The sequence below is a fragment of the Jaculus jaculus genome, chromosome 1 (assembly GCF_020740685.1).
Source record: "Jaculus jaculus isolate mJacJac1 chromosome 1, mJacJac1.mat.Y.cur, whole genome shotgun sequence".
Lineage (NCBI taxonomy): Eukaryota > Metazoa > Chordata > Mammalia > Rodentia > Dipodidae > Jaculus > Jaculus jaculus.
The window spans coordinates 38765666-38781238 of NC_059102.1; the positions used below are offsets into that span (position 1 = coordinate 38765666).

Here is a 15573-nt window from a genome sequence, read left to right on the forward strand (position 1 = left end):
GGAGCAGCGTGGGGTCAGTGCCTGGAAGGCCGCAGCCTTGTAGGCAAGGGCAGGGCCTGTTGGCTTGTAGGGGGGACGGCCCGTTCGGCCTCCACTCCAGTGGTGAGCTACACTGCGACGGCAGGGCTGCGAGGCTCAGCCTCACCAGACAGCACTTCCATTCCTGCTGAGTTCCATTCCGGGTCTTTGGCCTCAATCTCTAACTAAAACTGCCTAAAAAAAAAAAGTTAGCTTTCTCCTTCTCCTATCCTCCTTCATTCCCCATCCCGACACAGACAAACTGCTGTTAGAGGGAACAGGGACACACACTGCTCTGACTTCTTCAGGCTGAATGGGTCACAGGGTGTAGCAGTTAGGGTCTCGCGTAGAGGGTGCGCTACTCTAGAAGCCCAGGAGAGAAACCCCTGAGCCAGCCTGATGTCTCATCACCATCTGTATGTAGGTCTTTTTCTTTGTCCCTGAGAAAAACATTTAGGAACAACAATAACATTATAAGGGTTCGAGGCCATAGGAAGTAGTTTTGTGTCACTGGAACAAAGCAGAAGTTTAAGTGGAAGCTTGGCAAAGAAAATTTAGAATCAACGTCTATTGGGAAACTTACCTGTTTGTTTGGAAGGAATTTTAAATTTTTGTCACATAAGAAGCCTCTTTTTAAAAAAAGCTTTTTAAAAAAGGTAGGGTTTCACTCTAGTCCAGACTGACCTGGAAATCACTAGGTAGTCTCAGGGTGGCCTTGAATTTATGGTGATCCTCCTACCTCTGCCTCCCAAGTGCTGGGATTAAAGGCATGTGCCACCACACCTGGCTATTTTTTTTTTTTTCAAGGTAGGTTTATTACTCTAGCCCAGGCTGACCTGGAATTCACTATGTAGTCTCGGGGTGGCCTTGAATTCACAGTGATCCTCCTACCTATGCCTCCATAGGAGCCTAGGTCTTATGATGAACCTGTACAGATTGGCTGTCTTAGCTGGACTGATTTTTTTCCCTCAGACTTCAGAATTAATATTTCTTCCATTAGAGGTAAGCGTAACATTGGTCCAAGGGCCCAGGAAAATGGAAGTCTCTGATTTAGCTAGATCTCACCCTAATAGTGGGGAGATTTTGATATAATTTAAAAGTATGGGAGGGCTGGAGAGATGGCTTAGTGGTTAAGTGCTTGCCTGTGAAGCCTAAGGACCTTGGTTCGAGGCTAGATTCCCCAGGACCCACATAAGCCAGATGCACAAGGGAGCACATGCATCTGGAGTTTGTTTGCAGAGGCTGGAAGCCCTGGCACGTGCCCATTCTCTATCTATTTATCTGCCTCTTTCTTTCTTTCTCTGTCTGTCGCTCTCAAAAAAAAAAAAAAAAAAAAAGAAAGAAAAAAAGAAAAGAAAAGAAAAGAAAAGAAAAAAGGATGGGAGAAAACTAATTTTTCCTAGTTACAGCTGAGAGGCATGAAGAGGTGTTTAGTCATGCAAACCCAAATTTTTTATTTCTCGGTCTCCATCATGTTGACGCATCCCTGTGGTGTTACTTACCATATCATTCAGTCCTGTATTTGCTGTAAATTTCCTTCTGGGGCTTGATCTGATTCCAGTTCTTCCTTTCCACCTTTCCTCCCTCCCTCCCTCAGTCCCTTCTTCCCACCCTCCCCCTCAGTCCTTTCTTCCTTCCCTCTGTCCTTCTGTCCTTTGTTGCTTCCTTCCTTTCTTTCTTTCCTCCCCCTTCTTTCCTCCCTTCCTCCCTTTCTTCCCAGGGTCTCTATCTGTTCTTGTTTGACCTAGAACTCTGTGTAAACCAGTCTGGCCTTAAACTAGAGGTGATCCTCCTATCACTGTTCTAGGACTATAGGCATGGTTGTATAGGCATAGTGTATACATTTTTAAGTTTCTTTTTTGTTTTTATTTATTTGAGAGCAACAGGCAGAGAAAGAAAGAGGCAGATAGAGAGAGAGGGAGAATGGGTGCGCCAGGGCCTCCAGCCACTGCAAACGAACTCCAGATGCATGCGTCCCGTTGTGCATCTGGCTAACGTGGGTCCTGTGGAATCAAGCCTTGAACCGGGGTCCTTAGGCTTCACAGGCAAGTGCTTAACTGCTAAGTCATCTCTCCAGCCCCATTTTTAAAAGTCTTTGGATCCATGTTGATGAGTAGCTTCCCAGAACATTTTACTAATTAGCTCTTCCTACAGCTGGATATGAGAAAAGCCACCTTACTGCATCTTTGCTCATGTTATCAGGAATGATGGTTTTAAATTTAATTTAATTTTGAGACAGTCTTACTCTGTAGTTGTGGTGGTTTGGATTACAGGTCCCCCATAAACTCATGTGTTTTGAATGCTTGGTTCCCAGCTGTTGACAATTTGGGTGGTAAACCTTGCTGGGGGAGTTGTGTTCCTGGGTGCAGGCTTAGGAATGTTACAGCCAGCTTCCCTTTGCCAGAACTCAACTCACTCTCCAGCTGCTGTTTTCTACCTCTGTGTGACAAGGAGGTGATGCCAGCCTCTGCTCATGTCATGTTTTCTCCTTCTATCATGAATCTTTCCCTTGAAACTATAAGCGAAAATAAGTCCTCTCCTCCCGTCAGCCTCTTTTGCTGGGATCCTTTATCCCAGCAATGAGAAGAAACCAGAGTGATCTTGAAGCCTCCTGAGTGCCGGGAATACAGGCATGTACCAGCGTCCTGCCCAGTAAGGGATGATGGTTGAGTGTGTTCAGGAAGAAGATTTACTAAAATCTGTCTGCTGAGATAATTAACATTTTGAAAGCTTCTTGGTACATATGTTCAAAAAAGTTCCTTTCTCTTTCTGGAGACATAGCCTCACTATGTCCCATGCTTACTGGGAAACCTTCTTGCCTCAACCTGCTGAGTGTTGGAATTAACCGTGTGAGCCACCATGCTTGGCTTTAACAGCTTTTTTTTTTTTTTTTTTTTCCTAGCCTGGCTGATCTGGGACTCACTGTGTAGTCTCAGAGTAGCCTTGAATTCACAGCAATCCTACTACCTCTGCCTCTCAGGTGTTGGGATTAAAGGCGTGTGCCACCATGCCTGGCAGAGAGAATGGGTGTCCCAGGGCCTCTAGCCACTGCAGACAAACTCCAGATGCATGCACCACTTTGTGCATCTGGCTTTATGGGATACTGGGGAATTGAACTTGGCTCTTTAGGCTTTGCAGGCAAGTGCCTTAACCATTAAGGCATCTCTCCAGCCCAAGTTAATTCATTTTGACTTCTTCTTGGAAGCATCATTTTTGCCTTTTTGGTCTTCTTGCCCACATATTACTATAGATATGTACAGAACCACTTATTTCTTAGATGTGTATTGTCATTGACTATCTTGGTGGGACAATTTTAATAAGATACTATCTATATTTTCTTCTAGTTCCATAAGCAATCTTTGCCTCAAACACCAGGCCGAGAACCTTCTTCTCCCCGGGTACAGAAGAGAGCCCGTTCACGCTCCTTTAGCGGCCTTATTAAGGTGAGTGCTATTGTTTTTAGCACTGGTTCAGAGGAAATAGGTCTTATTTTTCTTATGCATAAACAACTAAATCCTATTCCTTAGGATTCTATGAAGGGTATATTGTAAGGGTATAATGATAGTTTGGAAAAGTTTTTTTTTAACATTTGGATCTTTTAAAAAAAAATTATTGCTGGCCATGGTGGCATATGCCTTTAATCCCAGTACTCTGGAGGTAGAGGTAGGAGAATTGCTGTGAGTTCAAGGCCAGCCTGAGACTGCATAGTGAATTCCAGGTCAACCTGGGCTATAACAAGACCCTACCTTGGAAAAAAAAGTTATTTACAAGCAGAGAGACTCAGAGAGGGTGGGGGGAGGGAGGGAGAGGGAAAGAATGTGTGTGTGTGTGTGTGTATGGGCATGCCAGGGCCTCCAGCTATTGCAGATGTACTCCAGATGCATGCACTACTTTGTGCACCTGGCATTATATGGGTACTGAGGAATTGAACCCAGGTTGTTAGACTTTGCAGGCAAGTGCCTTAACTGTTGAGCCACCTCTACAGCCCTTTGGAAAAGGTTTTATTTTACCCTTGATCTTAGCCAAAAGGCTGAGAAGTGATAAGTTTTTGTTTTTACACAGCACTTTGCTGTGCTACAAATCAAAGGAGCTCCGCGGAGTGAAGAAAGACCCTTCCTTCTCCTGTGGCTCTGAGGGCAATTTCATTCGGGTGCAGGGTAAGGAGTCTCACTTGCTGCCCATCTGCTCCACACTCCATACTGTGCTAAATCTGTGGAGAAGTGGAGGGTGAGAAATGAGGGTCATTGTTGGAAAGATGGATTTTCTATAAGCTTGTGAATTTTGGTACTTCATATTTTTGTGAGCTTAATGTTTTCAGTTTACTCTCTTTTCATGTGGCAGATTCATTAGAAATCTTGATTTTAAAACAAATACAAATTAATTCCATGTTGTTGCTTCTACCACAGTTTGCAAAAGTTTTAAACAAGCCTCCATCTAAACTTACATGCAGTTGCTGAATATTGCCATTAGGTGGCAGTAGACAATTTGGTTATGGGGTTCAAATTTTAGTGTATGAGGTGAGGTCCAGGTTAACTAATCTCTAGTTTTGTTCTCTTTCTCTCTCTCTCTCTTTTTTTTTTTTTTTTTTTTTTTTTTTGGTTTTCCTAGGTAGGGTCTCACTGTAGCTCAGGCTGACCTGGAATTCACTGTGTAGTCTCAGGGTGGCCTCAAACTCATGGCAGTCCTCCTACCTCTGCCTCCTGAGTCCTGGGACTAAAGATGTACACCACCATGCCTGGCTTTTTTTTTGAATGTTATTTTAATGTTATTAACATTTTAAAAATCTAGCCAGAAGCTGGGCTGGAGAGATGGCCTAGCGGTTAAGCACTTGCCTGTGAAGCCTAAGGACCCCGGTTCAAGGCTCGATTCCCCAGGACCCACGTTAGCCAGACGCACAGGGGGCGCATGCATCTGGAGTTCGTTTGCAGTGGCTGGAAGCCCTGGCATGCCCATTCTCTCCCTCCCTCTCTCTCTCTCTCTCTCTCTCTCTCTCTCTCTGCCTCTTTCTCTGTCTGTTACTCTCAAATAAACAAATAAAAATGAACAAAAAATATTAAAAAAAAATCTAGCCAGAAGCAACATTAAGGAGCCTTTTGACCAAATCTTAAAATTTTTGCCCTGACAAATATATACACCTTGAAATTATTTTCCCTTTAAGATGAAGCTGTAAGCACTTGAAAAGTTATTTAGCCCGAGTACTGGTCCTTGTTTATACGAGTCTAGAATCCAATCTCAATTCTGTGTACTGGGACCAGAATACCTAGGACATAAGACTTACTTAATGGCAGTATTTCCTTTGCTATCAACAATAGAGTGAAAAAGTCAACTTGTGGAATAGGAGAGAATATTTGCAAATCATATATCTAGTTAGGTGTTAATATTGAGAATATATAAAGAGCCCCTAAGCACAAAACCCTCCTCATTAAAAACTAGCCAAAGAACTTCAATAGATATTTCTCCAGCGAAAACATACATATGGCAAAGAAAATGTGAGAAGATGTTTACCATCACTAATACCATTGGGGAAATGGGAATCAAAACCACATTACATCATGGGGGTGGCTATTATCTAAAAAACAGAAAAAAAAAATGATGAGGATGTTGAGAAATTGGAACCCTTGCTCACCACTGGTAGGAATGTAAAGTAGTGGAGCTGCTGGGACAAACAGTTCGGCAGTTTCTCAGAAAATTAAAAAATACGATGTTTTCATCTACCCATTCTATTCCATTTCTTTTTTTTTTTTTAATTTCATTTCTTTGTTTATTTGAGACAGAGAGAGAGGGAGACAGAGAGAGAGAAAATGGGCACACCAGGGCCTCTAGCCATTGCAAATGAACTTCAGACACATGTGCCACCTTGTGCATCTGGCTTATGTGGGACCTGGAGAATTGAACCTGGGTTCTTAGGCTTCACAGGCAAGTTACTTAACTGCTAAGCCATCTTCCGGCTCTACCCATCCCATTTCTATGTAGATGCCAAAGAATTGAGAGCAGGATCTCAAGGAAATTGTTTGTATATTAGTGTTAAAAGATAATGTCATGTATAGTAGCCAAGAGATAGAAGCAAGGCAGTTGTTCACTGATGGATGGATTGATAAACAATGGAATATTCTTCAAAGGGGAGGAAATTCTGACTTATTCCACAGTATGGATGGACTCCAAGGACACTGTGCTAAGTGAAATAAGTCAGTCCCAAAAGGATAAATAATATATCATTTCATTTCTTTGAGGTACTTAAAATAACCAACTTCATAGAAGATAGATTACTTCCTGTCACTGGCAGGGAGTATGAAGGAAATGAGTTGTTGTTGTTGTTGTTATTATTATTATTATTATCATTTTCGAGGTAGGGTCTCACTCTAGCTCAGGCTGACCTGGAATTCACTCTGTATTCTCAGGGTGGCCTTGAATTTACAGCAATCCTCCTACCTCTTCCTCCCGAGTTCTGGGATTAAAGGCATGCACCATCACGCCTGGCAGAAATGAGTTATTTTACCCTCTGTTAAGAAGGAAAACATGATGGTGGGGTTATGGTTTATGACACTGTGAATATACTTTTTTTTTTTTTAAGAGGGCCTCGCTGTAGCTCAGGCTGACCTAGAATTCACTATGTAGTCTTAGGCTGGCCTTGAATTCACAGTGATCCTCCTACCTCTGCCTACCGAGTGCTGGGATTGAAGGCATGCACCATTAGGCCTGGCCTGTGAATATACTTAATGCCACTAAATTATATACTTGAAGTAGATGAAATGGTAAATCTTTTGTATATTTTAATATAGTTAAGTTGGGGGCTGGAGAAATGGCTTAGCAGTTAAGGTAAATTGTCTGTGAAGCCTAAGAACAAAGATTCAATTCCCCAGAACCCACATAAGCCAGAGTCATATGGTGGCACGTGTCTGGAGTTTGTTTACAGTGACTGTAGGCCCTGGCATGCCCATTTTCTCTCCCTTTGTCTCATAGATAAAAATAAATAAATAAGGCTGGGTGTGGTGGTGCATGCCTTTAATCCCAGCACTCGGAAGGCAGAGGTAGGAGGTGCGCTGTGAGTTCGGGGCCACCCTGAGACTACACGGTGCATTCCAGGTCAGCCTGAGCTAGAGAGAGACCCTACCTCGAAAAATTAAAAAAAAAAAAAAAACTACTTTAAAAAAGCAAATAAATAAATTGGGACTGGAGTGAATCTGGCACACTGGTTAAAGGCACATGATTATATAGCCTGATGACTGGGTTCAATTCTCCAGTAAGTACAGAATGGCACATGGGTGTGGAGTTTATTTGCAGTGGCATGAGACTCTGGCGTGCCCAAAGCCACTATTTCTGTGTATGTGTGTGTGTGTGTCTCTCGCATATATGTGTGTGTTTGTGTGTGTGTGTGTGTGTGTATTTGTTTTTATTTTTATTTTTTGAGAGAGAGAGAGGGAGGAAGAGAGAGAAAGACGTAGAGAGAGAATGAGAGTGCCAGGGCCTTTCAGCCACTGTGAACAAACTCTAGACTCATGCACCCCCTTGTGGGAGTGCGTGGCATTGCACGTTTGCATCATTGTTGCGTCTGGCTTGTGACCTGGAGGACTTGAACAGCCTGGCTAGAGGGAGACTTGAACAGGCTTTGCAGGCAAGTGCCTTAACCAGTAAGCCATCTCTCTAGCCCTAATATATATATTTTTAAACATAACTTTTTGCTAGAATTTTAGCACATTTATCTGCTCAAACATGACTAGTAAAATGAACGACCTTAGTGTATTTTCCTCTGTTGCCTTCCCTGTGAAATTGGCCCTTCCCTCTGACTCCTCTCTCATAGAGATGACTAATAAAGTTATAGACATGTCAGTATAAATGCTTCTCTGTTATTCAAATAAGCACTTGTTCTCTCTTTTTGTGGCGCTGGGGATGGAATGAGGCTTCCATGCGCAGTAGGTCGTGCAGTATTCCACCACTGAGCTCCATTCCCAGCCCTGAAATAAGCGTTTCTGTGATTGAAGTTAGGTGGATGTTGAGTTCTGCTTTATGAGTTCTGCAGTTGGCTATAGGTGTATTGCCAGTTATTACTTGGTTTATCCTTATTTATTTATTTTTGAGGTAGAGTCTCTAGCCCAGGCTGACCTGGAATTCAATATGTAGGCTCAGGGTGGCCTTGAACTTCCACCAATCCTACCTCTGCCTCCAGAGTGCTAGAATTAAAGGCATGTGCCACCACACTCAGCACCAGTTATTACTTGGAATGTAGATGCATAGTATCCACTTGGCAGCTATCTACTTCTTTACTAAGGGAGAATTTAGAGCTTTAGAATTTATAAGAGTGATAGCATTCTATCAGAGTGGACGGGTGTGTTTGTACCCACCTTGAATCCCAGCTCAGGAGGCAGAGGTAGGAAGATCATAATGAATTCCAGGTCAGCCTAGGCTAGAGTGAGACCCTACCCCAAAAAAGGAGAGAGAGAGAGAGAGAGAGAGAGAGAGAGAGAGAGAGAGAGAGAGAGAGACAATGTTTTTCTGACACTCCCCAGGCTGACTCATGCTCCCAGGCATGAGTACGAGGCTCATCACCCCCGCTGCTCAGAGGCCCAAGGCGCCAGTTTCGAGTTCCAGTTGGTTTGCTTGTTGGAGCTCCTCAGCTAGGACAGTGCTTCCTCTTTGTGGGTCTCTGGGCGAAGAGCCCAAGGCCTCTCTTCTATCCAGTGTGGGAATGTGGTGCCCAGCTTCTTAGCTAGAGATAGAAAATCTAGGCTGTTCCTCTTGGCCTTGGCTTTCGGACGGGTTGGAGTGATGGAAGCCCATTTCCACTTAGCCCACTCGTCTGAAGCTCTGTTTCTTGGGTGGTATGTTGGTAGGGAGGCCCCATGGGACAGACTTGGTGAAGCATTCTGCTATGAGGGCTGACCTTCAAGGGTCTTGGAAGTCAACTTGCTTGGTGTGACAGTGCATGCCTTTAATTCCAGCACTCAGGAGCAGAAGTAAGAGGATTGCCATGAGTTCAAGGCCATCTTGAGACTACATAGTGAATTCTAGGTCAGCCTGGCTAGAGGGAGATCCTACCTAGAAAATCTACACACACACACACACACACACACACACACACACACACACACACGTTATTCTGACAGGTGTGAGATGGAATCTCAAAGTAGTTTTAATTTGCATTTCCCTGATGGCTAAGGATGTAGAACATATGTTTTTTTTTAGGTATTTATAGGCCATAAAGGTCATCTGCATTTCTTCCTCTTCTTTTTTTATGCTTAGTGGTTCTGAAGTGAAGTAATGAAATGTCCCTTTTGTTTGTTGTGTTGGGAGTTGAACCCATGACTATGCACATGTGTTCCACCACTGAGCCACACCCCACAGCCCTGAAGCGTCGTTTTGAAAAATTCTCTGGAAGCTTTACAACCAGTCCTGTAGCTGGCATCACCAGTTCACTTCCTCAGGTGATAACTTGTTATGAAAGGAGGATGTGCAGGCCTTATTTTTTCAGCATTTATGTGTCTTAGCTACTTGATTTCTATCCTTTAAAAAAAAATTGAGGAACTTCGGGCTGGAGAGATGGCTTAGCAGGTAGCACTTGCCTGTGAAGCCTAAGGACCCCGGTTCAAGGCTGGATTCCCCAGGACCCACGTTAGCCAGATGCACAAGGGGGCGCACGCGTCTGGAGTTCATTTGCAGTGGCTGGAGGCCCTGGTGCGACCATTCTCTCTATCTGCTCCTTTCTCTCTATGTGTGTTGCTTTCAAATAAATAAATAAAAATGAACAAAAAAAATTGAAAATATTTTTGGAATTCACATTTATTCTCTAAGGGGAAACAAGGAAGAGGTGATAGAATTGTCACTGTTGGATGTTGGAGTAGGTTACATCAGCTTCTAAGCTGTTCAGATGAAAGCTTTTAGAGTTGCACTAAATGTCTAATGTCTGCTTAGTCATGTGACCCTCTTAAGAAGGCCTGGAGACTCTTGTGGCTATATTAGGAACTCTTATACAATTTCTATAAATTTTCTAGTACAAAATGAAGAAAGAACAGAGGAACAAAATATTAAAATAGACCCAGTTTATGTGTCCCTTAGTGGGGTGGAGCAAAGGACTCTTAGCAGGTGCCAGAGACAACACACTTCTGGTGAAAACAAACAACAAATGAAGAACCTTACTCATATGTAACTGGTGTTTTCTTTATTTGAGAGAGAGAAAGAAGGAGAGAAAGAGAGAGAGAGGAGAGAGGGAGAAAGAGGAAGAAAATGGGTGTGCCAGGGCCTTCAGCTACTGCAAGTGAACTCCAGATGCATGTATCACCTTGTTCACATGGCTTGTGTGGGTCCTGGGGAATCGAGCCTCGAACTGGGGTCCTTAGGCTTCACAGGCAAGTGCCTACCTGCTAAGCCATCTTTTCAGCCCCCTCTCAGGCCTTTTAAATAAAGAAAGACAATGTCCTGTTTTGGTACATGCCTTGTCTTGAGAGCCCATGCAGGAGCTATCAGAGTGCTGAGGTTATTTATTTATTTATTTTTTTCAAGGTAGGATCTCACTGTAGCTCTGGCTGACTTGGAATTCACTATATAGTGTCAGGGTGACCTTAAACTCACCATGATCCTCCTATCTCTGCCTCTGAAGTACTGGTATTAAAGGCATGTGCCACCACGGCTGGCAGGTTTCTTTTCTTTTTGGGTTTTCAAGCAAGGGTCTGACCTGGAATTCACTCTGTAGTCTCAGGGTGGCCTCAACTTTACATCAATCCTCTTACCTCTGCCTCCTGAGTGCTGGGATTAAAGGTGTGTGCCATCATGCCAGGCTAGGTTTCTATTTTTTTCAAAGTTTTTTTTTTTTAAATTTTTATTTATTTATTTGAGAGCAACACACACAAAGAGAAAGAGGCAGAAAGAGAGAGAGGAGAGAGAGAGAGAGAATGGGTGTGCCAGGGCCTCCAGCCACTGCAAACGAACTCCAGATGCGTGCACCTCCTTGTGCATCTGGCTAACTTGAGTCCTAGGGAATCAAGCCTCGAACCGGGGTCCTTAGGCTTCATTGACAAGTGCTTAACCACTAAGCCATCTCTCTAGCCCCTTTTTCAAAGTTGTAAAAAATTTTATTTGCAAACAGAGAGAGAATGAGAATGTGAATAGTATGCCAGGTCCTCCAGCCACTGCAAACAAACTCCAGACACATACGCCCCCTTGTACATCTGGCTTACGTGGGTACTGGGGAATCAAACCTGGGTCCTTTGGCTTCACAGGAAAGTGCCTTAATTGCTAAGCCATTTCTCCAGCCCTAAGGATTAAAAAATATATATATATTTTTATTCATTTGAGAAAGAGAAGCAGATAAGAGAATGGGCATGCCATGGCCTTTAGCCACTGCAAATGAACACCAGACACATGTGCCACTTTATGCATCTGGCTTACATGGATACTAGGGAATTGAACCTGAGTCCTTAGGCTTTGCAGGCAAGTGTCACAACTGCTAAGCCATCTCTACAGCCTGTTTTTTTTTTTTTTTTTTTACCCTAAGGAAATTATAGTTTTGAAGGTCAGTATAGTTGCAGTGTAGTAAATGCTTCTAAATCAAATGTTTTCTGTTCCTAAATCAGCGTAAAGTCCTGGGAAATCAGATGGTGTCAGAAAAGAGAATCCAGTCTCCAGCCACAGAGCCTATGGCCATGAGTGAATTGAAGAGAGCCAGCAAAGAAAATGTGAACTTAGTAAGATGATGTTCTTTGGTCTTTCTATACCCCCCACCACCAATCTCTCCTTCTCTTCTTCCTTCTTCCCTTCCTCCTTCTCTCCCTCTCTCCATCCTACCCCCCATCGCTGTGGGAAGCAGGAAACTGCTATACTGTCATTTGTTTTATTGTGTTTCTTTGGACCATTAACATACTGATGACCTTCTTTCTATAGATTTCACCAAATCATTCAACTAATATATACATATATATTATACATACATATATATATATATATATATATATATATATATATATATATATATATTTTATTTACTTAGTTATTTATTTGAGAGCGACAGAGAGCAAAAGAGACAGATAGATAGAGTATGGGTGTGCCAGGGCCTCCAGACACACTGCAAATGAACTCCAGATGCATGTGTTACCTTGTACATCTGGCTTATGTGGGTCTTGGGGCATTGAGCTTTGAAGTGGGGTCCTTAGGCTTTACAGGCAAGCGCTTAACCACTGACTGCTGAGCCATCTCTCCAGCCCTCAACTATTTTTTTTTTTCGAGTAGGGTCTCACTCTAGCTCAGGCTGACCTGGAATCCACTCTGTAGTCTCAGGGTGGCCTTGAACTCACAATGATTCTCCTACCTCTGCCTCCCAAGTGTTGGGATTAAAGGTGTGCGCCACCACGCCCAGCCTTCATCTAATGTATTTTGAGTGTAAGAAAGCAATGGCTAGTAACAAGTACACATGGCAAACACAGGCAGTAGGCCCGTAAACAAGTGGTGATGGTGGGTGCTCTTACTGGGGGATTGCGCAGGGCAGGAGCATTGGAGCCAGGCTTCCTTTGTTTGGCATCTCCTATGGGGTACTCCTTTAAAGTATTCCAGGTATGTATGACTACCTTATTAAGTCAGCAATAAGTATCAGTTAAGGTTTGTGAGGTATGAATTTGTCAGTCTCTGTAAAAAAAAAACCCTCACATTGAAATTAAGTAAATAAGTCCTCTGTTAATAAAGTCTGTCTATAATGCTAATATTAGATCATTTAAGTCATTGTAAAATTTTCTTGTTCCAGTTATTTTCTTGCTCTCCAGCTGTCAGGATGACACCAACAAGATTGAAATGGTCTGAGGGGAAGAAAGAGGGGAAAAAAGGTACTCTTGGTCTTTAATCTCTGTTCTTACTAATGAAGTTCTTTTCTGCATCTTGTCAGTCAGTAGCATATCTTTTTTTTTAATTCTTAAGGTAATGTAGTTGTAATTAGAAGGCATTTAGATGGTTAGACTACTCAGCACTGCTAAAATACTTATGTTACTTCTGTGGGGAAATCCTGTCATACACGTCCCTTAGGCTGTTTGGTTCAGAGAGGACTCCTTACTGCTGGGACTGCTCATTGTCCAAGCTCTTTTGGTAAAAGGTTGCTGTGAGCCAGGCATGGTGGTGCACAACTCTAATCATAGCACTCAGGAGGTGAAGGCAGGAGGATCATGAGTTCATGTTCATGGCCAGTCTGTATGACACAGTGAGAGCCTCGCAAAAACAAAACAACACACACACACACACACACACACACACACACACACACACACGGAAAAAACAAACAAACAAACCCCAAAACCAGATTAGATTTTGGCCTTCTTAGGCAGTGCTTATGTGGCACATGAAGTGATCTCGTGTGACTTGTTAGTTTTACAACTTTGACATGAGTTTAATTACTGTCAAACATAGTTTCTATTTGATACATTAGCAATAGAAAGAGAATAAGTGGGTTGGGAATGTAGCTTAGTGGTAGAACCCATGCCTAGAATGTGTGAAGTCTTGAGTTCATGCTCCAGGACTGTAACAAAACTAAAACAAAGTAGTTTAGAAAGAGAACAATGGGGCTGGGGAGATGGCTCAGAGGTTGGCACTTGCTTGCAAAGCCTGCTGGCCTGGGTTCAGTTCCCTAGTACCCATGAAAGCCGATACACAAAGTAGTATATGGGTCTGGAGTTAGTTTGCAGTGGCCAGACTCCCTTTCACACCTACATTCTCTCTTTCACACATGTATAATTGTTATTTATTTATTTATTTATTTTGGTTTTTCGAGGTAGGGTCTCACTCTAGCTCAGGCTGACCTGGAATTCACTCTGTAGTCTCAGGGTGGCCTTGAACTCATGGAGATCCTCCTACCTCTGCCTCTCGAGTGCTGGGATTAAAGGCGTGCACCACCATGCCTGGCTAAAAAAATATACATTTTTAATTTTATTTATTTATTTATTTATTTGAGAAAGAGAGAGGGGGGAAATAGGTACAGAGAGAGAGGGGGAGAGAGAGAGAATAGGCATGCCATGGCCTCCAGCCACTGCAAACAAACTCCAAATGCATCCACCCCTTGTGCACCTGGCTTATGTGGGTCTTGGGGAATCGAACCAGGGTCCTTAGGCTTCACAGGCAAATGCCTTATCTGCTAAGCCATTTCCCCAGCTTAAATTTTTTTATAAAAGAACAAAAGGTCAATCTCCATGGGTGAATCTTTAGTCTTTCCTAGAAAATTAGATTTTAGGATAGTTTCACTATCTTTTAGTACGTGTGTGTGCTCGTATAAGTGTGTGCGTGTTCATGTTTGTGAGTATGACTGTGCACGTGCTATGGTGTGGTGGGAAGGCAAGTTTTTGGTGCTGGTCTTTGACTTCTAGCTCACTTGAGTCAGGGTCTCTCGTTCACTGCTATATGTGTTAGGCCGATTCTCCTGTCTTCTCATTTCTCAGTGCAGATGTGCCGCTGGCCTTGCAGACACTAGCCTTTCATACTAATCTTCGAATGCATTACCTGAGCTCTCTTCTTTTTTCTACGTTGTTTCTCATTTTCTGGTCAGAATTATTTGATTGAAGCCAGGTGTGATGGTGCACGCCTTTAATCCCAGCACTTGGGAGGCAGAGGTAGGAGGATTGCCCTGAGTTCGAGGCTACCCTGAGACTACGTAGTGAATTTCAGGTCATCCTGAGCTAGAGTGAAACCCTACCTCAAAAAGCCAAAAAAAAAAAAAAAAAAAAAAGGTTTGATTGAGGCAAGATCAATGTTGAGTTTTGTGTCCAAATATTTCTGTTTAGGTGTCCATGAATCAAAACTTAAACATACAATTTTTTTGGGGGGGGGTTGAGGTAGGGTCTTGCTCTAGCCCAGGCTGACCTGGAATTCACTATGTAGTCTCAGGATAGCCTCGAACTCAGGGCAATCCTCCTACCTCTGCCTCCCGAATGCTGGGACTAGTGTGTGCCACCACGCCCCAGCAAACATACATTATTTTTAAGGAATATGTTGTTTTGTACCTTTTGTAACTTTTATTTATGAAGATAAGCAAAATATAATGTCTTTCTATTTCTTTTCCTGTTTTTTTTTTTTTTTTTTTTTTTAGGTCTCACTCTAGCCAGGCTGTCCTATCTTGCCACTATATTTTGGAAAGAAATGAATTCCTTTAGGGAAGTCTGGGCTCACAGACTGTGAAGACCTTCAGGGCATGAGGCAATGACATTTTTGCTTCCCTCTTCCTGTCCCATCCCCCACCCCTCCACCCCCTACCCCTCCGCCCCTCCCTCCCTCCCACCCCACCCCACCCCACCCCTTCTTCCATCTGCAGATGCCTCACTTGGTGTTATAGTGCCAGATATTCTTCTTTGCCTCTTCCTCTTTTTTTCCTTGTCTATAGTGGCTTACTGTTATCTGCCAATCCCTCTACTTCTTTCTATTTCATGTTGTTATTTTTTGTGGTGTTGGGGATTGAACCCAGGGCCTCACACATGCTCTGCCACTGGGCTGTATTCTCAGGTCTCTCTGTTTCCTGTCCTATTTATTTATTTTTATTTTGAGATGTGGTTTCTTTAAGTTTATCAGCTTGGCCTTGAACTTTCAATCCTACTTCAGCTT

The 15573-nt window shown here is 43.1% G+C and overlaps 1 protein-coding gene across 2 annotated transcripts in view; it reads left to right on the forward strand.

Moving 5' to 3' along the window:
• Positions 1–15573, forward strand: part of Arhgap19 (Rho GTPase activating protein 19) — a 71753-nt gene that overhangs the window by 53352 nt on the left and 2828 nt on the right. Inside the window, exons 9-11 of one of the 2 annotated variants that reach the window (XM_045131791.1) lie at positions 3363–3461; positions 11583–11693; positions 12743–12821. In XM_045131791.1, the coding sequence (XP_044987726.1) occupies positions 3363–3461; positions 11583–11693; positions 12743–12821 (289 nt within the window). The remainder of the gene's footprint in view (positions 1–3362; positions 3462–11582; positions 11694–12742; positions 12822–15573) is intronic. The other variant, XM_045131797.1, reaches the window with a different exon arrangement.